Consider the following 23607-nt stretch of genomic DNA (forward strand, 5'->3'; position numbering starts at 1 on the left):
AAACAACCACTTTCTGAAAGGTAGGATTTGCGGAGAAGTGAATCCAAAGCGACTGGAAGATAGACCCTGGGGGGAGGGGCTGGCTCCCGGCAAGTGTCGGAGCAGCGGAGCACAAAATCAGGACTTTTAAAAGTCGGTTCCGCTGAGGGACATCGCTCCAGAGGCTAAACCGGGGCGAAGCCCACGCTGGTTCAGCGTGGCCTCAGGTCCCGCAGGGTCATAGAAGGATCGGGGGTGTCTGAGTGTTGCAGAGCTTGTGGGTATTGGAGCGAGAAAGCTGGCTACAGAGACAGAGCCGACAGTAAGCTCACAGCTCGGTGTTGCCTTGAACCGGCCGCAGGCTCGGTGAGCTCGGAGCTCGGCCGGAGGTCAGGCAGACGGGAATTACTGGGCGCTGTTCTCTGAGGGCGCACTGAGGAGTGGGGCCCCGGGCTATCGGCTCCTCTGGGCCGGAGACCAGGAGGCCGCCATTTGTATTCCCGTCCTCCGGAACTCTACGGAAAGCGCTCAGGGAACAAAAGCTCCTGAAATCAAACCCCAGCAGATTACTAAGCCCGGCCACTGGTAAGGGCAGTGCAATTCCGCCTGGGGCAAAGACACTTGAGATCACTACACCAGGCCCCTCCCCCAGAAGATCAACAAGAAATCCAGCCAAGACCAAGTTCACCTACCAAGGAGTGTGGTTTCAATACCAAGAAGAGCAGCAGAATTCCAGAGGAGGAGAAAGCAAAGCACGGAACTCATGGCTTTCTCCCTGTGATTTTTTAGTCTTGCAGTTAAAGTAATTTTTTTCTTTTTCATTTTTTTCTCTACTTCTGCTAAATTTTTAAAATTTTTTTTTAATTTTTTAAAATTTTTGTTAATTTTTTTTTAACTTTTACCCTTTTCATTTTTAACTTTTTTAAACTAGTTTATCTAATATATATATTTTTTCTTTTTCATACTTTTCTTTTTTCATTTTCTTTTTTTTTAATTCCTTTTTTTTTTTTTCCTTTCTTTTTTTTTGAACCTCTTTTTATCCCCTTTCTCTCCCCTCATGATTTGGGATCTCTTCTGATTTGGTTAAAGCATATTTTCCTGGGGTTGCTGCCACCCTTTTAGTATTTTACTTGCTCCTTCATATACTCTTAGCTGGACAAAATGACAAGGCGGAAAAATTCACCACAAAAAAAAAGAACAAGAGGCAGTACCGAAGGCTAGGGACCTAATCAATACAGACATTGGCAATATCAGATCTAGAATTCAGAATGACAATTCTCAAGGTTCTAGCCGGGCTTGAAAAAGGCATGGAAGATATTAGAGAAACCCTCTCGGGAGATATAAAAGCCCTTTCTGGAGAAATAAAAGAACTAAAATCTAACCAAGTTGAAATAAAAAAAGCTATTAATGAGGTGCAATAAAAAATGGAGGCTCTCACTGCTAGGATAAATGAGGCAGAAGAAAGAATTAGCGATACAGAAGACCAAATGACAGAGAATAAAGAAGCTGAGCAAAAGAGGGACAAACAGCTACTGGATCACAAGGGCAGAATTCGAGAGATAAGTGACACCATAAGACGAAACAACATCAGAATACTTGGGATTCCAGAAGAAGAAGAAAGAGAGAGGGGAGCAGAAGGTATACTGGAGAGAATTATTGGGGAGAATTTCCCTAATATGGCAAAGGGAACGAGCATCAAAATTCAGGAGGTTCAGAGAACGCCCCTCAAAATCAATAAGAATAGGCCCACACAACGTCACCTAATAGTAAAATTTACAAGTCTTAGTGACAAAGAACAAATCCTGAAAGCTGCCCGGGAAAAGAAGTCTGTAACATACAATGGTAAAAATATTAGATTGGCAGCTGACTTATCCACAGAGACCTGGCAGGCCAGAAAGAGCTGGCATGATATTTTCAGAGCACTAAATGAGAAAAACATGCAGCCAAGAATACTATATCCAGCTAGGCTATCATTGAAAATAGAAGGAGAGATTAAAAGCTTCCAGGACAAACAAAAACTGAAAGAATTTGCAAACACCAAACCAGCTCTACAGGAAATATTGAAAGGGGTCCTCTAAGCAAAGAGAGAGCCTACAAGTGGTAGACCAGAAAGGAACAGAAACAATATACAGTAACAGTCACTTTACAGGCAATACAATGGCACTAAATTCATATCTCTCAATAGTTACCCTGAACGTTAATGGGCTAAATGGCCCAATCTAAAGACACAGGGTATCAGAATGGATAAAAAAAAAAAACCATCTATATGTTGCCTCCAAGAAACTCATTTTAAGCCCGAAGACACCTCCAGATTTAAAGTGAGGGGATGGAAAAGAATTTACCATGCTAATGGACATCAGAAGAAATCAGGAGTGGCAATCCTTATATCAGATCAATTAGATTTTAAGCCAAAGACTATAATAAGAGATGAGGAAGGACACTATATCATACTCAAAGGGTCTATCCAACAAGAAGATCTAACAATTTTAAATATCTATGGCCCCAACGTGGGAGCAGCCAACTATATAAATCAATTAAAAACAAAATCAAAGAAACACATCAACAATAATACAATAATAGTAGGGGACTTTAACACTCCCCTCACCAAAATGGACAGATCATCCAAGCAAATGATCAGCAAGGAAATAAGGGCCTTAAACGACACACTGGACCAGATGGACATCACAGATATATTCAGAACATTTCATCCCAAAGCAACAGAATATACATTCTTCTCTAGTGCACATGGAACATTCTCCAGAATAGATCACATCCTCGGTCCTAAATCAGGACTCAACCGGTATCAAAAGATTGGGATCATTCCTTGCATATTTTGAGACCACAATGCTCTGAAGCTAGAACTCAACCACAAGAGGAAGTTTGGAAAGAACCCAAATACATGGAAACTAAACAGCATCCTTCTAAAGAATGAATGGGTCAACCGGGAAATTAAAGAAGAATTGAAAAAAATCATGGAAACAAATGATAATGAAAACACAACGGTTCAAAATCTGTGGGACACAACAAAGGCAGTCCTGAGAGGAAAATATATAGCGGTACAAGCCTTTCTCAAGAAACAAGAAAGGTCTCAGGTACACAACCTAACCCTACACCTAAAGGAGCTGGAAAAAGAACAAGAAAGAAACCCTAAGCCCAGCAGGAGAAGAGAAATCATAAAGATCAGAGCAGAAATCAATGAAATAGAAACCAAAAAAACAATAGAACAAATCAACGAAACTAGGAGCTGGTTCATTGAAAGAATTAATAAAATTGATAAACCTCTGGCCAGACTTATCAAAAAGAAAAGAGAAAGGGCCCAAATAAATAAAATCATGAATGAAAGAGGAGAGATCACAACTAACAACAAAAAATACAAACAATTATAAGAACATACTATGAGCAACTCTATGCCAACAAATTTGACAATTAGGAAGAAATGGATGCATTCCTAGAGACATATAAACTCCCACAACTGAACCAGGAAGAAATAGAAAGCCTGAACAGACCCATAACCAGTAAGGAGATTGAAACAGTCATTAAAAATCTCCAAACAAACAAAAGCCCAGGGCCAGACGGCTTCCCGGGGGAATTCTACCAAACATTTAAAGAAGAACTAATTCCTATTCTCCTGAAACTGTTCCAAAAAATAGAAATGGAAGGAAAACTTCCAAACTCATTTTATGAGGCCAACATCACCTTGATCCCAAAACCAGACAAGGATCCCATCAAAAAAGAGAGCTATAGACCAATATCCCTGATGAACACAGATGCGAAAATTCTCACCAAAATACTAGCCAATAGGATTCAACAGCACATCAAAAGGATTATTCACCACGACCAAGTGGGATTTATTCCAGGGCTGCAAGGTTGGTTCAACATCCGCAAATCAGTCAATGTGATACAACACATCAATAAAAGAAAGAACAAGAACCATATGATACTCTCAATAGATGCTGAAAAAGCATTTGACAAAGTACAGCATCCCTTCCTGATCAAAACCCTTCAAAGTGTAGGGATAGAGGGCACATACCTCAATATCATCAAAGCCATCTATGAAAAACCCACCGCAAATATCATTCTCAATGGAGAAAAATTGAAAGCTCTTCCGCTAAGGTCAGGAACACAGCAGGGATGTCCATTATCACCACTGCTATTCAACATAGTACTAGAAGTCCTAGCCTCAGCAATCAGACAACAAAAGGAAATTAAAGGCATCCAAATCGGCAAAGAAGAAGTCAAACTATCACTCTTCGCAGATGATATGATACTCTATGTGGAAAACCCAAAAGACTCCACTCCAAAACTGCTAGAACTTGTACAGGAATTCAGTAAAGTGTCAGGATATAAAATCAATGCACAGAAATCAGTTGCATTTCTCTACACCAACACAAGACAGAAGAAAGAGAAATTAAGGAGTCAATCCCATTTACAATTGCACCCCAGACCATAAGATACCTAGGAATAAACCTAACCAAAGAGGCTAAGAATCTATACTCAGAAAACTATAAAGTACTCATGAAAGAAATTGAGGAAGACACAAAGAAATGGAAAAATGTTCCATGCTCCTGGATTGGAAGAATAAATATTGTGAAAATGTCTATGCTACCTAAAGCAATCTACACATTTAATGCAATTCCTATCAAAGTACCATCCATCTTTTTCAAAGAATTGGAACAAATAATCCTAAAATTTATATGGAACCAGAAAAGACCTCGAATAGCCAAAGGGATATTGAAAAAGAAAGCCAACGTTGGTGGCCTCACAATTCCGGACTTCAAGCTCTATTACAAAGCTGTCATCATCAAGACAGCATGGTACTGGCACAAAAACAGACACATAGATCAATGGAACAGAATAGAGAGCCCAGAAACAGACCCTCAACTCTATGGTCAACTAATCTTTGATAAAGCAGGAAAGAATGTCCAATGGAAAAAAGACAGCCTCTTTAATAAATCGTGTTGGGAAAACTGGACAGCCACGTGCAGAAAATGAAATTGGACCATTTCCTTACACCACACACAAAAATAGACTCAAAATGGATGAAGGACCTCAATGTGAGAAAGGAATCCATCAAAATCCTTGAGGAGAACACAGGCAGCAACCTCTTCGACCTCAGCCGCAGCAACATCTTCCTAGGAACATCGCCAAAGGCAAGGGAAGCAAAGGCAAAAATGAACTATTGGGATTTCATCAAGATCAAAAGCTTTTGCACAGCAAAGGAAACAGTTAACAAAATCAAAAGACAGCTGACAGAATGGGAGAAGATATTTGCAAACGACATATCAGATAAAGGACTAGTGTCCAAAATCTATAAAGAACTTAACAAACTCAACACCCAAAGAACAAATAATCCAATCAAGAAATGGGCAGAGGACATGAACAGACGTTTCTGCAAAGAAGACATCCAGATGGCCAACAGACACATGAAAAAGTGCTCCATATCACTCGGCATCCGGGAAATACAAATCAAAACCACAATGAGATATCACCTCACACCAGTCAGAATGACTAAAATCAACAGGTCAGGATATGACAGATGCTGGCGAGGATGCGGAGAAAGGGGAACCCTCCTACACTGTTGGTGGGAATACAAGCTGGTGCAACCACTCTGGAAAACAGCATGGAGGTTCCTCAAAAATGTTGAGAATAGAACTGCCCTATGACCCAGCAATTGCACTACTGGGTATTTACCCTAAAGATACAAACGTAGTGATCCGAAGGGGCACGTGCACCCAAATGTTTATAGCAGCAATGTCCACAATAGCCAAACTATGGAAAGAACCTAGATGTCCATGAACAGATGAATGGATAAAGAAGAAGTGGTATATATACACAATGGAATACTATGCAGCCATCAAAAGAAATGAAATCTTGCCATTTGCGACAACATGGATGGAACTAGAGCGTATCATGCTCAGCGAAATAAGTCAAGCGGAGAAAGACAACTATCATATGATCTCCCTGATATGAGGAAGTGGTGATGCAACATGGGGGCTTAAGTGGGTAGGAGAAGAATCAATGAAACGAGATGGGATTGGGAGGGAGACAAACCATAAATGGCTCTTAATCTCACAAAACAAACTGAGGGTTGCTGGGGGGAGGGGGGTTGGGAGAAGGGGGTGGGGTTATGGACATTGGGGAGGGTATGTGCTTTGGTGAGTGCTGTGAAGTGTGTAAACCTGGCGATTCACAGACCTGTATCCCTGGGGATAAAAATATATATTTATAAAAAATAAAATTTATTAAAAAAAATAAAAAATAAAAGTTCAAGTATTAATTATAAATCTTATAATCCTAAAAACCATTTCACATGCCATAATACATTCAGTCATCTCTTTGTCCTTGTCATTTGTTGAATAATATCATAACTCAGAAATTAACATAAGAATTATCATTAATTTGTGGGAGAGTCACATATTTTAGGGTTTTAGCTCTATTTTTAGTCTTTCATGAAATTCCCAAACTTTAACATTAAGTTTACATAACCATATTTTTTTCTCCCAAATACACCAAGGAAAGTAAATGGCACGAAACTGAATAAACAGTTATACAGCTCTCAGGGGAGGAGAGTCAACAAAAAAGTATAAATATATAATGGATGTGCAATTTTATTACCTGAGTATTCAACAACTCTTCACACTTGTGTGCTTGTTTCTCAATTGCAGAAATGTACTGTTTTTCAATAGCTTCTACTTGTTGCTTAACTGAAGACTGCAGCAGTGCCTAAAAACAAGCAAAAAAGTCATTTGGATCACAGACAACACTTGGAGTCTACTGTTGGCATGAACACTTTTTTTTGACAGTTGTACGTATCTGAAATATGATGCTCTTCTGCATTACAAACTACACATTTGTGAATATTGAACACATTCATATATAACATACTTCAAGCTTTTGGTTTTAGGTTTTCCTATTGCCAACAGTCTAGTTTTTTGGCTCAGATGTTACTTCCACACACCTTCTCCTTAGAAAAGGCCAAGTCATAGAAGATGATAAAGAGGGTGAGTAGTTCTGTTAAATATAAATTCAGTTTAGTGAAGACCACACAGGATGAGGAGTGTATGAAAGCCGCTGAAGAAAAAAAAAGAAGAAGAAGAAGAAGAAGAAGAAAGAAAGGAAAAAAAAAAAAAACAGACATATTTCACTGGCTGACAAAACTCCACATCCTCTCGGCACACTGTAATATCCCATGGGCCAAGCATGATCTTCAAGACCACAAGGCAAGTAAAAGCAGATGGAAATTCTGAGCAATTTCATACATAAAAGAAATGCCCCCCAGGAAGTTCACACCCCTAATATAAAAAGGTAGAAGTCAAAGTTATGGAAGTCAGAATCTCAAGGCAGTATTCATAAAAAGTAATAAAACTTGGGAGACTGGACAAACTTAAGTGGGTAATGTAAATGCTGGAACCTGAGTCGGTAAAATATGAAGACGTTAACACTGTTCTAAGGGAAGCCAAATCAGCATTTGAAGACGTTCCACCCACTCACTTCCTTATTGGAAATGCTTAGAACATTATCTTTTTTTTCTTTCCTTTTTATTAAAGCATTATATGTTATACTTAACGTGTTCCCAATATTACATTACATGCTATTTATAAATCCTAAATCGTTCTAAAATATGTACTCAACCATATACATAAGAATTCTTTAGCAAATATTCTATTTTTGAAGGTCTATCTGGATAATAAACTACTCATAATCAAAATAGTAAGTTGAAACAGACACACGTCTTATAGAAAACAGACCTTTGGCACATTCACCAAGAAAAGAAAAATAAGCCAAATCTCTTAAATAATCTCTGTTTTGAAAATAGATTTACTTGGTTGGAAACAACATGCATTAAGGAGCTAAATAAGTATGCACATATTTCTAAAAACTGAGCCAAAAATATTTTTTTAAAGCTCCAGATAAGTCTCAAATTTTCAGATAATTAACCTTCTGCAAATGTTAAACTGTCTGATGATTCTACCACTCCTATAATTCAATAGTTGTCACTCTAAAGTCACATAATTACTAGCAAATTAGGAAGGGAAAATAAAGTTCTGACTGAGGTTTAATTAATATTTAGAGAAGCGCTTAAGAGAGGTGCTTCAGCCCTTCAATATATACATTAGATATCCTCTTAAAGATTCCATGCTCATAAATTTATGTAAAGGCCCCCAAATTTAACCTCTTAAACTGTGACTAGATAATGTAAAATTATTATTTACCGTTGGCAAAATATAATATTCTATGTGTTGGACTTCAGAAAATTTAAAGAACATTATAGTTATGATAATTCTCTTGGGTCTATTCATGACATCTCCTGTAGATAGAAAAATGCCATTCTCTTTTTGGGTCTTGGATACGACAGAATTGTATTGCTTAATGGGAAGAACTGTTTTCACTTTGCTATTTGCCATGGTTTCAAATAATCCCGCAGTTTAAGTACCCAATTTTAGTGGAATTATATAGATTTTTAGTAGATTATATCCTTTGGAGAAACAGGTAAGTTAATGAACTAAAACCTTTTCTCACCATAATTAAGGAACACAATAGAGGGGCGCCTGGATGCTCAGCTGTTAAGCCTGCAGCTCTTTGTTTCTGCTCAGGTCATGATCTGAGAGTGGTGAGATTAAGCCCCTGCATTGAGCCCTGAGACTGCCTGAGATTCTCTCCCTTTGCCTCTCACTCCCCCTCTATTCCTCTGTCCCTCTCCCCACTTGCACACATGCACATGCTCTCTCTCTAAAATAAATAAAATCTAAAAAAAAAAAAAAAAAAAAAAAGGAAGCACAATGGAACAATATTTTTTTCTAGTGATTGATTTGTATACCACATACTCACTCTCTCCCAATGAAGGAGGCAAGCATGATAGGACAATATAAGAGTTTAAAAAAAAAAAAAAAAAAGTAAGAGTCAAAGCTATGGTTATGGAGTGTGGTGAAAAGCTATGCAGAAGTGACCAGCCTTTTATATAGTTTAAACCTCTCATCTTAGCACCATTCAGTTACTTAAATCCACCCATCTACAAAAGACACATGAAGGTAGGTACCAGGAATACAAAGATTAAAAAAAAAAAAAAAAAGTCTATCCTCACTGAGTTCAGTCTGCTGTAGAAGAGAAACATTCTCTAGGTAACCACATGCCATAGCTATATGTGAGGTATGTATCAAAGAAAAGATGCCTGAAGTCTCCCTATAAGGCTCACTGTTCTATGTAAAGACTATTAAATAGATAAGAATAATTGCAGTTAAGAGTGGAGGCAAGAAGGTAGCAAAATAAGCAGGTGCCAAATATTTTTAAAATTTTGGATACAAAGCAAGACTGTTTAAAAATTGGGCTAATCCTACTGAATATTGTATTATTAGTGTCAACAGTCCAAATAAAAGAGGTAATTTCCAAACATTTTTCTTACAACTATATTAATCATTATGGACACACTACAAGCAAAAATTGATACTAGCCATCTGCTTTTAGAGCATGAGCTATCATTATATAACTGGATACTTATTTCCAATGTAATATACCATAATAATTGCTTTTACATTTCTTGTGTATCTTAAGTATAGAAATGAGCATTAATCTTAAAATTTCCCTGCAATTTATATTTTCATCTGCAATTGTGTCTATAAACATCAAAGATAAAAGGAACAATGCTATAAAGAAAAATCTGAAAGTATTTCCTTTATAAACTATTTTAAACTATTCTCAACAAATATAAAAAGCATTAAGACCCTCATTGTATGCAGAGGCAGAAAAACAAAGATATACACAAACATCCTATAATGATAAAATGCTACTAAAGGCAGGGAAAGTATTATTAATTTTCAACATATTTATGTTTTAGCCTCAGTTCTATCAGAAATGGACGGTGTCATCCCAGGGGATTTAACTCACTGAGCTTAAGGAAAACCAATAACCATACTTAAGAAGAATTTTAAATTTTAAATAATAAGACTGCAGGTTCCTTTAATAAGGAACTTACTCATCTTTACTTAAGTATGTAAGTACTTAACTTACTCATCTTTAGACATCACAGTTTTGTACAGAGTTCCTTATACATAGTAGACACATGTAAGAGGTATCTGATGAATGATGATTCTTGTACTAAGATTAATATTTTTAAAAATAACTAAATTCTACCTCTGAATCTAATACTACACCATATTGTAACTAACTAGAATTTAAATAAAATCTTGAAAGAAAAAATATCATAGTGTGAATGGTAACAGTATTCACTGGAAAGTGCACTAAGCTTCAAATTTTAACTACCAAGTTCATCTACCAAATTTGTTGCTAAGTATATTTAATCATACCAGGGGTTTTAATAATTTTTTAATTATCATTTTAGACTAGAAATGTCCATCCTTTCTACCTCATAGAAGAAATTTTGAATAAATAAAACAAGGTGTGTGAAGGCTGCAAAATCCTTGGAAGTATACTACAAATTCTACAACTATTAGACCCATATAAAACAAACAGACTAAGTCAAAACCACCCCACCCAACCATTACCCGTAAGCTGTAGATACATATTTTTAACGGAATTAAATATATGCTGGAATTTTAAAAACTATAGCCAAAGTAGACCACTACAATCTAAACTATAGTCCATTGTCTCAGCATATCCACAGTTTTTCTTCTCCCTTGAAACAGCCCAATTCTTATAGATTTGATCTGGCCTCATCAAATTAAATAGCTTGTCCAGGTTTGCAAAGCAGATGTGTCTAAAGAACCAGCTGGTGTCCAAAACATTAATGTCATGTTGGTATTTAGTATATAACCTCAAAACATGTTGTAGCTAATTTCAGTCAACAGTAATTACATGACTTTTAAAAGCCACCCCCAAATTTTCTGTATCAATCATCTGAGTCGTAACTTAACAAATGGAGAGAGGTATAAAGCTATGGAGCAAGCTGGAAGCAAAAAAAAAAAAAAAACAGAATAAACAGCCCTCTGAAATTTAAGCCAGTCTTTGTTTAATTCACTCACGTGCCTACTCAGTACATCTACAATAGTACCTAACACACTGAAGACATTAAACAAATATGTGTTGAATGAACTGCAGAAATGTCACGATTTTGGCATGTCCAAGCCTGATTATTTGCCTCTTCATAGAGAAACTATTAAAACTTTGATGTCAATGATGTCTGTAATTATATTTAGTTCAGCTTTTTAACTACAGTAGTATAGATTAATTATTGTAAAGCATCATTTGAAATCAAGCACAATTTCACCTTTCTTGAAAAAATATCACAGTTTGCTTTTCAAAAATTTCTTTCAGATCTTTTCCAATTTTCAATCAAAAATAAAATAAGCAAAATAAAATGTATCTGGAAAATGAGTAAGTTAAAACTCTGAGGGGATGATTTCATGTTTTTTTTTTCTAGTGACGTACTCTCTTTAATATTACTTTAAATTTTGCAAGGCTATTAAACTATTAGCACATCTTATAATATAACCTCAACTTTTCTAACATATTGGAAGTGAGTCTGTTATTCAAAAGGAGAGCCCCCTGACTGAGATACACATGGAAAAATGATGAATCTTAATCATTTCACCAACTAATTCATCCATTTTTTTCCCCATGAACTCTACATCCCTGTTTTACAGATAAAGAAACAGACACTGGGGTTAAGAAACCGGCCCCAACACATATGAAAAGACTCAGTGGAACAAAGAACTGAATTCAGATCCACCCACTTTGCTCCTGGTTTGTCTTATCTGTTTCAACCCAATAAAGCAGATTTCTCTTCATGAACTAAGCACATATTCTATTTGTAAAGTCACTTAATTATTTGTTCATTCGTCATTTATTCAACTAATATTTACTGAATGCACATTTCACTCTAGACACTGCTCTAGGAGCGGGGCATACAGAGTGAACAAAACAGACATGAGCCTGACTCTCCTGAACTACATTACTGCCTAGGGGATAAAGAGAGTGGGGAGGACAAGGAGGTTTGAAACGTAGACAGCAAACCACTCCTGATGGGGTTACTGGCTATAAAAGGAAAAAAAAAAAAAAAAAAGAAAAAAAAGAAAGAAAAAGAAAGATGATAAAAAGGACAAAAAAAAAAAATGGAAAAGAAAATTTTTAAAAAGGTTAGTCAAGAAAGAGCTCTATGGAGAGGCACAAATAACAGTTGCCACCAGCAAACAAAAATTCAGTCATATAGAATATCTGAGGGAAGAACATTTCCATAAAGAAAAGAGTGCAAAGTCCAAGGCGGGACTAAGGCTGATGAGCTCAAGAACTAGCAAAAAGGCCAGTGTGGATCATATGAACTAGAGAATTCCATTAGATGCTACAGCTATTGTCCACTTCTTTTTATCTGTAACCAGGTCAAATTTCTCGCCACAGGGCCTGTGTTCTTATTGACCCCTAGACTTGAAAAGTGAATCAGAGATCAGAAAAGTGGGTAGAGGACCAGAATCATGGAGAACCATGAAAAGGCATTTTCATTCTATTCTAACTACAGTGAAAAACCCCTGAAAGATTTAAACAAGGAAGCATCTATAATGGTTTTTTTTTTAAATATTTTTGAACAACACTGCAAAGTACCAAAAGCACTCAAATACTATCAAAGTTCTCCATCAATGGACAATTTGTGAAAGAATAAAAATATGTAGCATTGATCTTTGTGGGCTACTCATATATAAGTAAATTGGGAACTTATAATTAACATACCATGCATAAAAATTTTTTTATCCAGTAGAAGTAAGAGTTGTGCGATTTTCCTCTCTGGTAATGAAGGGTTAATCCTAACAAGAACAAACTGAGTTTTTCATATTCTCATAAAAATTGCCACAGATATAAGTATACCTGGCAAGTAATACATACTTGAACTTCATCTGGATACTCTATTAGCATACAGTTCTTCTATAATACTTAAGTTGATCCAGTTTTTTTTTGAAGATTTATTTATTTGACAGAAAGACATCACAAGTAGGCAGAGAGGCAGGCAGAGAAAGAAGGGGGTGGGGGAAGCAGGCTCCCTGCTGAGCAGAGAGCCCGATGCAGGACTCGATCCTCGATCCCAGGACCCCGAGATCATGACCTGAGCTGAAAGCAGAGGCTTAACCCACTGAGCCACCCAGGCATCCCAAGTTTAACCATTTTATAAATTAACTGGGAACTAAGACTGTAAAAATGAAGACATAGTGTCCAAACGAGGGCAACTGACTAGATTTGGCTCCAAATGTTGAGTTTGGTTTCTAACTTGTCTTAATGTTCAACAACTCTTGACTAACCAAAAACTAGCTCTTGCCAGTTTTGGGGTCTAAGACATCAATCTATAGCTCTGATGGCTTGTAGTGTGGAGGAAAAAAGAGCGTATGTCATACAAACAGATAATACACATGTCTGTATGTATGTATTTTTAAGGTTTTTATTTATTCATTTGACAGAGATCACAAGCAGACAGGGAGACAGGAAGAGAGAGAGGGTGGGGGAAGCAGGCTCCCCGCTGAGCAGAGAGCCCAATGAGGGGCTTGATCCTAGGACCCTGAGATCATGACCTGAGCCCAAGGCAGAGGCTTAACCCACTGACCCACCCAGGTGCCCCTGTATGTATGTATTTAAAGGCTTCTGATCAGTGACCTAGTAATCCATTTGAGGTATATTATATGGATGTCTTATAAGAGAACATTAGGCTATCCCTGAAAACAACATTTAGACATTTTAGAAAATACTTTTGGGCTACAAAAAGAAATAATGTGATTAAATCCTATCATTGACAGGTGATTTAAAAGTGCATTGTAAAAAGGAATAGGGAGTAATAACTCTCTAGAATAAAGACTTTGATCTGAACTTAAGGCTTTCATTTACTCAAAATTGGCTCCAAATTCAAGTGTAGGTCCATGGTCTCCTACTACCTAGGCTGGCAGAAATTAGGCCCTGGAAACTCAACCCTTGAGGAGAATGAAGGTATATGTTTCTCCAAAGTATGTCTGAGGAGTGACAGTGATGGACTTAGTCATACTTTTTTTTCAGAAAATGGGACAGAAACTACCTAAAATCATGGAAAAAATGGATTAAAAAACAAAAGATCTCTTTCTTCCTTTTCCTTCATTTAAAAAAAGAAAATTAAGAAGGTCATGTTGAGTCTGTTGAAAATTTATACTTTTACAGTTCTCAAGTATTTGGAATTGCAGTGATCCTCAGGTTTTTCTATGTATTTGAATTACAGTGCCGTGGTACTATACAATTCAAAAAGAAAAATGTTAAATTATGGGTGTAGATCTAAACATGGAAATTCAATATAGTCTAGCCATGTTATAAAGTGCTTTGGAAGCTGTGAAAGCCAAAGAAAATCTTCAGGACAGAGGGAATCATTCCTATTGGCCTTGTTGTTAAGGGATTCTAGTAACATAAGAGTTGTTACCTCAAACACCACAAAAGTCTCCCAGTGAAAATTTCTTTTGTGCCATGGACAACACATTAAAATTAAGAAGTTTCTAAAATTAAGCACAGCACAGAGGCTCTGCATGTCTGCCTCCAGATACTTTAAACTTCTGAAAAGCGGCCACATGGACATGCCTCACCCTCAGATGCCACGGTATTGTTCCTTGTGACTTCAGTAAGAGCTACAGTTTCAGTGAAGAAAGAAAGAAAGAAAGAAAGAAAGAAAGAAAGAAAGAAAGAAAGAAAGAAAGAAAGAGAAAGAATGAAAGAAAAGGAAAAAAGAATTATGACTAAACAAAGCACCTGGTTACACTGAAGAACTAGGCATCTGATTTCCTGATATATCAGAGACCATCTGAATGTTGGAAATATTTGGCTTAAAAGCACATGCATTAATATTCCAAGGAGGCAGGGTAATTTGTTGAGTAGAATCCTGCATCAAGATTTGAGATGCTTGGCTTTTATATAAAACTTCTCCTCAGCCTATATGTGTTTGATAAAGCACGGTGCTTCTCTATTTCTCAGATTCCTTATCTCATAAATGGGGAGAATACCAGAGTTTCATCTCTGCCAATGATAAAGGAGTTCTATGAAATTATGACTGTTAATCTAATTCTTTATATTGATACTTCAAAATCAGATTGTTCTAACCATTTGCTGGTATCTGAGAACTAAATTCCTCACTTTCTCATGACAAATAAAACTGACGCTATGTGGATTCAAGTTAGGATCAACATTATTTTTTTATTACCAGATTTAAGATCATTAAAGTAAAGACTTTTCCTCCAAACTAATCAAGATTCATCATTCACCCAATATAGATTTCAAAGATTAGAAAAGAATGCATTTTCCCACTGTTAAAGCTATCAACATGGAGAAAGATAAGAGGTTTCATGAAAACAAATTTTATTAGAGGACATATTGACAAAGATTAAATTTTCCTTTTTGTTTTCTTTTGATCATAAAAAGAATAACATTGATGATAAGGTAAGATCCTTGAACTGGGTTCTTTTCCAGTTAAAAGTAAGCCATATATTACAAAAGTGATAATATTTAAGATGATACATAAAATAATTCAAATCTACTGGACTGGGCACCCAACAATCAGAAGTCCCATCCCCAGAACAGAGAGCAGGTGTCAAGGGCCTCCTCCAATGCCAAGCTCCGGCTTGATTGTATGGGATGAGAGAGAAGCCCCCAAAATGGATTAAAGTGGTTCACAAGAACTATTAATATACGAACTGCTATAGAGGTACTTCACTATTAGAAAATGGCACAAAGTGGTGCTTGCTGGCTGAACATTAGCCTGCATTAGGTTGTTACAGTGGATTAATTACTAAAAACATTTGGTTACAAGAATTTCCTGCTAAACAAAAAACAGAATAACCCTTGAACTTGGTGCTTCCATAGCTTTTGAACTTTATATTGCCTACATATGTTACCTTGTCAAAAAATACTTTGAAAATAATAGAGTAAATCCTCCTGTGGCCTAAAAATTAATCCTTGGTATAAAAATATATATTCTTATCTATCAAGTATCCCCAAAGCTGATTAACAAGAACTTAAAGATAAAATCAAATCCAGCCTTCTATTCTGATACTGGGTTGCACACTAATTACAAATGTCACAGACATCTCAACATTTCACTGGACATTATATCTCTGCTTTCCTTCCTCAGAGTCTGTGTTTTATAGTTCAGAGGAAAGAACACAGCTAACCATTCCTTTCTTACTTACTTTCAAACAGGCAAAGATTTAAAAAATTAAAGCAGCTTTTTGGGTACATACCCTCATGTGGACTTGGAAAATTAAATGAGTATATGAATAACTTTCACCAGTTTATCTTTTCTGCCTCTAGGAGCTATGGTATGCAGTCTTTCACTAACTGGAATATTGGTGGCCAATGAAAAAATGAATAACAACAAATCTATAATACATACACATCAATTTGTTCCCCTGATCTAATTACATAACACTTTTCAGGCACTAAGACTGAAAATGCCTGAATCCAGATAGACCTTGATGACAATTCAGTTCATTGGAATAAGAAGAGATTAAGAACCACATAACTGATATGCTACATTGACTGGAATAGTTACAGAAATGATACCGTCTATAGATACAACTATATAATCACTCCTCCAGCATCATTACTAGATAATGAAACCTGTTGAATAAGCTTGGATAAAATGAAGATTTGAAAAAGCTTACTATCCCATGAGAACAGGTCAAGCTTCATCTGGTCCATGTGGAAAGACAATATTTTACCAGATAAAAGATACTTATGACAGAGTAGCCTGGATTTTTATGATAATAAACAAAAATCTATAATTAATCAACAAACCCAGGTGGGTAGGGCTGATATTGATAAAATTTTCAAATCTCATCAATAGTAATTATAAATATTAACCTGATGAGATATAGAAAATGAACCTATGCAATTCAAAGTACATTTTAGAAGGTAAGCCAAAAATAACCAATCGGGAAAAGGCAGGTCCTATGTGTCTTAAGAAACAGCTAACTACATAAATCCTACTCATTAATATTTTTTTTTTTGATCTTTGGAGGTATTTTTTAAGATCTGCTCTGCAGCAAAAACTTAAAATATATATCCTCAATACAGTATTAAGTATTCCTCCCTTCATTCCTTTGACTGTCAGGCTGATGTACCAGTCACAGTACAAAAAAGCAAGCTTTAAATATATATTAGAACAAGTTCTCCTGCAAGATTTCCAATGCCTTTTGGTTTTGGCCTGGCTGGAAAAACCACAAGAATAGCCTTGCATGCAAAATTCTGGCTTAGCCCAAGAAACTCAGAAGGCACACAAGAACTATTCTCAACTACCAAACTTTCTCAATCCTCTACTGAGGTTAAGTTTGGTGGGAGGGATAAGAAGGGACAAGCCAAGTCGTTAGTTCCAAACCAATCACTAGTATCTAGCATGCTGTTAGGCCAAAGTCTATTGGCAACAGCAAACATCTGTATTTGTCCAGGAAAAATCTGATCACACGATAAAAGCTGGAATTTATGAGAATCCTTGTTCAATCAAATAACTGAAACTATAAATTTATTTCATACCTTTGGGTTAACAAAACAATGGAACTCAAAAAAAAAATCTATGACAGGCCTCACACATCTTAATACTTATTTCTCCCCTCTCTACATAAAAAGTCAGCAATCTTTAATCAAGGAAAAATATCAAAAGAGAAAACAAAGTTGTTCCCCCCTCCTTGGAGCAGAACTTTATACAATACAAGTAATTCTACACCCTGGGAAAAACTGGTCTCCTAGATGTAAAATGCTCTCCCTTATAAAACAGTACAAACAACTCAAGAGTTCAAATAAAATACTAGCAAGTAGATGCCTTTGAAAAATGGAATACAGCAGGCATGTGAGACTCTAGCCCGGCATTTAATATATGGTACATTGCTAAAATTCAAAGCAATCCTTAACAAAAGGTAGTTCAGACATACTTAAACTTTACATAAAATGCAGAAGACGGACACTCTCAATAAAGCTGAGGTTCATTAACATGGGAAATGAATATATCAAGAATTTTAATCAAGATAACTTCAGAAAAACTTAAGTTTATGTATCATTTTCTACCATAAGTAGCAGACACCTCATGTGCCCAATATGTTAAAACTCTGGTGTATCTTAGCCAATTCTCTCATACTTAAACAATAAGAAGAGAAAATAAATATACCAGAAGATTCTCTTTGTGAGATGTTCTTAGACTAGAGAAGAATCTACCCATTATTCTTATTTTCTCATTAAAATAGTCAAGATAGTACTTTAAGCACTACTCATGTGTCAAGCACTCTTTGGGTTTTAGCATCTGGTTTATAATATACAGAATTAAAGATCATCAGGCAGTCAAGATTCAGAAACAAAGTAAAAGAGGAATGGGTGTGTGTGTCTAAATGTCTATTTTAGTGGAGACACCTTGCGATGTGCAGATATAGTTTTGTAAATACACTTTGCCTGGCCAAATGTGTGTACACAAAACATTAGGGGGAGAAAAGAAAGCTCTAAATTTTGAGAAGTCTGCATACAAAACTTTTCTAGTTTTAAGATGAATGTAATGACCAGGAACTAATTTTCATATCACCAAAAAACTGACACAAAAAAATGTTTAGATGAGGAACCCACAAGAGGGTCTAGACATATAATACATGTAAAGTCAGTACAGTTATAAATTAATTGGTGTTTGCATTTTTCTTTTTTGCCTTTTTCAGGCTATTCTGATCACCATTTTTGCTAATCGGTCAACTACGTCAAAATTTAATAAATTTCAATACTTCTCATGCTTGCTATGATTTGGAAGATATCTAAATTCCTTACATTTAAACAACAAAAATAGAAAATAATTTAATCTTAAAAATACATACATTGTGACAGAACCAAGAAAATAACCTGTAAATGTAACTTTTTAAATTAAAAACTTGGTATAGAAGATTTTCAAAAGGGAAAACTCTTTTTCTAACTTCTCTACCTTAAAGCAAATACCACACACACACAAACACACTCACAAACACACACACACACACACAAGAAAGGGTGGGGGAGTCTGTCGTCACTGTCTGTATACAGTAGCAAAACAAAAATGTTAACCAAGAAATATGTTCCTATCTTATTTGTGTCAAACTGGAATTTTTAATGAACTAGTCTCAAAGTAAGATAAAATAAAAACAACATGTTGAACTTGATTTCTTGAGTACTTTCCACTCACTGTAACAGCATGTTAGCTATAGTCCCAGCTTTGAACTTCAGCACACTGAGTCAACTACAGCTTTCTTTGGAAAATTCTCTCCCAAAGTTATTTAGGATAAAAAGAAAATTCATTTTAAGAATGTGTCAGCATCTGAAAAACAGCTTTAGATCAAGGACTTATACACACGCATTAATTGAATCCCTGTATAATGAGATACTTCTGAAAAGAGAAACAAGCAACAAACACATCCGTGTAAGAGGTGGAGAGCAAGATACCTTCTCTTTAAAAAATAAGAGACCCTATTCCTTAAGTTACAGAATTATATGTTTTAGCAAATATACCTGTATTTCCTCCATGTATGACTTTCTCTGATAGTCCCTCTTTGCTATTATACCAATCCTCCACTATAAAGAAGATTTTTCTTACTGTGATCACTAATCCCACATTGGGAAAAACAGGACACAAGTTTAAAAAAAGGAAAAAAAATGCTGAATAAATTCTAGTTTTTTGGTCACAGCTAAAACTTTTGTTTCTTTTTTAACTTTCAAAAACAAAGAGAAGTCCATCCTATAGTCACTGAAATTCTGTTAGAGTATCTCTCATCTTTCTCGTACAGAAGAATTTCCCAGTGATTTCAACGGAAAACACACACATATACACAACCTGGACAGGCTCAATATTAGATGACAAAAGTGGGGAAATAATGGCAACAGGCTGAAACAGAATATTCTGACAGGCAAATAAATATAAAGGAACAAGACAATGATTAACTCACACCTACCACAGGGGCAGCAGAATGACTTTTAGAACTTTAAAGAAAATACGGATACTTATATACCACCAATTAACAAATGATTTAGAATTTTTGGAGACAAAATCTGCCTTGGCATATGCATTTTTAAAAAATCATCACATGGCACCTGGGTGGCTCAACTGGTTAAGTGTTTGCCTTCAGCTCAGGTCATGATCTCAGGGTCCTGGGATCAAGCCCTAAGTTGGGCTCTCTGCTCCGTGGGGAGCCTACTTCTCCCTCTCCCTCTGCCTCTCCCCCTCCTTGTGTGTTCTCTCTCTCAAATAAATAAATATACCTTTAAAAAAAAAAAAGCATCATGAGTAATTTTTTACATACTGCAAATGATGGGAATCAAAGGATTAAGAAATCCTGATCAGTGAAAACTGTTAAAGTCATCTTAAGCAAAAAAGCATTACAGTAAAGCAACTACTCATTAACTTAAAAAATTTAAGATAGTCTACATCATGGATAATAATCCTTGATAGAGAAGACTGTAAGACATAAAAGAATTGCTAAGTCTGAGCCAGTGCACATAACGAAGAATGACAATTTAAAGACAAAAGCCCAATGAAACAAGTGAAGGAAAATTCTTATGTAAACAATCTTAGATGTAGCATGCTCCTATGGAAAGCCTTCCAAGATCTACATTTACTTTACTGTTGTTAATTATCAGTATAAAAGATTTTTAAAATCATGACAAGGAAGAAAAAGTAAACAAAATTAAGTAAACATTATGCGAAAAGTTGGCATATATAGCACATTAGCTTATTTTGAGCTTTGTTTTCTTCTGTACTTTAGCAGAATTTCACATGTCCTTCCATTAATCTGGAGCAAGCTATTTATTTTCTAAATGATCAGAAGAATGCTGGCTTTTTAACAGGAGCCCAGGAATATGTAGGGCTGGTCCACAATCTCTTTCCCTTAAGTGGATAGTTCTAAAAAGAAAACTGAAATAAGAATTCACAATGTATCATTTTGAAAAGTAAACTCATTACTAATCAGCTGTAAAATAATGGCAATGCATCAAAATTGCTATGCTAGAAAATTGGTATACCAATGATAACTATAACTAGTATTTATTAATGCCATTATTATTAGCCAAGTAATATACATTATCTCACTGGATCCTCAGAATGCTCCTATGATAGGTTCTATGGTTTATTCCCCCTTTTACTCAAGAGGAAATTAAAATTCATATGTAAGAAACTGCCCAAGGTCATCCTGTTCCTAAGTATCAGAAATGGGGCTTTGATCAAGGCCTAACTGACTTCAAAATAATCAGTTAGCTCTACTAATAGAAGTACTTTGCAGTCCCAAAGTAGAAAGTTTTGCAGAAATGCAACACTCTTTTGGGAATTCATAGATTAAAAAAATATAAATTATTATATATCATTATTAAAGGTAGAAAAAGATAAGAATATGAGTACATAAAACATATTAAGAGTACAAAATAACTTTGGATCTCCAAGTTGTTTAAATATGGGTATTTACCAAGTTCCTGCAGTGGATGGTTTGAAGTTGTAAAAATGAGAAGTTACAAAAAGAACTGAATTCCAATTTGATGAGGTCAGCTAACCCACTAAACACAAGGATACCTTGTTTTATTGTTCTTCATCTCATTTTGCTTCACAGATATTGCGCTTTTTATACATTGAAGGCTTGTGGAAACCCACGTGAAGCAAGTGTATCAATGTCATTTTCTCAACAGCATTTCTTCACTTCATGTCTTTGTGTCACATTTTGGTAATTCTCATTATTTTAAACTTTTCATTATTATTATACCTAAATTGTTACAATCTCCAAAAACAAAAAAAAAAAACAAAAAACAAAACAAAAAAAAAAACTTTAGCAGATGAGGAGTTCCTTCCTGTGGATGAGCAAAGAAAGTGGTTTCTTGAAGTGGAATCTACTCTTGGTAAAATGCTGTTGAGAAGGATGAAATGGCAAGAAAGAATATTACATCAACTCAGCTGATAAAGCAATAGAGACTTTGAGAAAACTACCTCCAATTTCAAAGGAAGTTCTACTATGGTATCAAACAGCATTGCATGTTACAGAGAAAGCATTCATGGAGGAAGAGTCAATCAATGCAGCAAACTTCACAGTTGTCTGATTTTAAGAAATGGCCACAGATGCCCCAACTTTCAGCAGCCACCACCCTGATGAGTCAGCAGCCATCAACATCGAGGCAAAACCCTCCACCAGCAAAAAGAAGTTACAAGCTGAAATCTCAGATGATGGTTAAGCATTTTAGCAATAAAGTTATTTTTAGTTAAGATGCATACTTTTCTGGACATAATGCTACTACACACTTAACAGCCTACAGTATGGTGTAAACATGACTTTTATATGCACTGGGAAACCAAAAAATTCATTTGAATCACTTTACTGCTACATTCACTTTACTGTGGTGGTCTGGAACCAAACCCACAATATCCTCAATTTATGTCTACACGGGGCTAATTAAAGGTGAATCAGAACTTTTCTTTGTGAAAAGTTGAAATCATAACACGGCTTATTTCTATTTTTTAATTAGGAACTGTTGATCACATCATTTGGGAGCTTTAATAAGTGCTATTTCATTTGAGTGTATTAGGTGCACAAATGTGCTTAAGCAAATGAATTAGAACTTAAGGGGTTTTTTTTCCTTTCATTTGATTACCAATGTAAAAAAAAAAGTAAGATTGGCATTTAAATCATTAAGCTTTAGTGCTCGCTTCAGCAGCACATATACTAAATCATTAAGCTTTAAATTCGTATTTGAATCCATGGTAATTTGCTGAAACAAAACCCAAAGCATATTCTAAATTTGTAAGTGGTATAATATCAGAATTTACTCATGTAAAAAAAAGTCACATTTTAGAAAAGCACTAGAAAAAGAAATCAGCAATGATCCAAAGGTTGATGTACTCATATATGACAGGATGGTGTACACAAATCCTCAACTCTTGTCAATATGGAGCAAGATACAAAGAATGTCATGGTTCCTAGATATTCCCTGATCCCAGGATAACTTGTTAAGTGAAGAACATATGTAATAAGTAATCACTATTTTAATACGTATTAAAATAAATAAGGGGGGGTGGTCTGGGATTTCTGGAATGGTAATGTTAAGAGCTCAGAGAATCCTCTAACCTCATGTATCTTTTAAGCAAAAACAATCATTCAAAGTCTCTGGACATTTATCAAAGAGCTTACAATAAATTGAGCAGCATTTATTAAACAAAGTTTATAGAAACCTTGTAAGAACAGAAGGAAATTATGATACTCAACCTAGAACTTCACCCACTCACCCACAGCTGAGCCTTGCAGAAGAACCATTTCAACAGGCTCAGCAGCTGAGTGACAGCTCCCATCTTGCCCAACCTATTAGTGTAAAAATCATTCCTGGTGGTCTTGGCAGTTGGTGAACATTAATAGATCCTATGTTCCACAGTTCTATGCTGCAGAAGGCTTACATCACATAAATAGGGCAGCTGGTTAAAAAAATACAATTCTTTTCTGCACAGCTCTGTATTGCAGAACAGCTGCTCAGCTGAGCTCAGAAGACAAATGCCAGTTCCCATCTCTAGTACATTCCTGAGGTAAAATAATTATTCCAGAGATATTTAACAGCTATAAACTTGACAATCCCTTCCTCAGGAACTCTGTATTACAGAAGATCTATACAAGCAATGGTGGCAGCCATGCAGCAGAATAGTACCTACCCTATCTCCCTCATGCATAGCTG

General features: G+C 35.8%; 1 protein-coding gene across 2 annotated transcripts in view; it reads right to left on the reverse strand.

Moving 5' to 3' along the window:
• CCDC91 (coiled-coil domain containing 91) overlaps positions 1–23607 on the reverse strand; it is a 347220-nt gene that overhangs the window by 151692 nt on the left and 171921 nt on the right. For both annotated transcript variants that reach the window (XM_044226465.1, XM_044226466.1), the window contains one exon: positions 6595–6702. In XM_044226465.1, the coding sequence (XP_044082400.1) occupies positions 6595–6702 (108 nt within the window). The remainder of the gene's footprint in view (positions 1–6594; positions 6703–23607) is intronic.

The sequence above is a fragment of the Neovison vison genome, chromosome 12 (assembly GCF_020171115.1).
Source record: "Neovison vison isolate M4711 chromosome 12, ASM_NN_V1, whole genome shotgun sequence".
NCBI lineage: Eukaryota > Metazoa > Chordata > Mammalia > Carnivora > Mustelidae > Neogale > Neogale vison.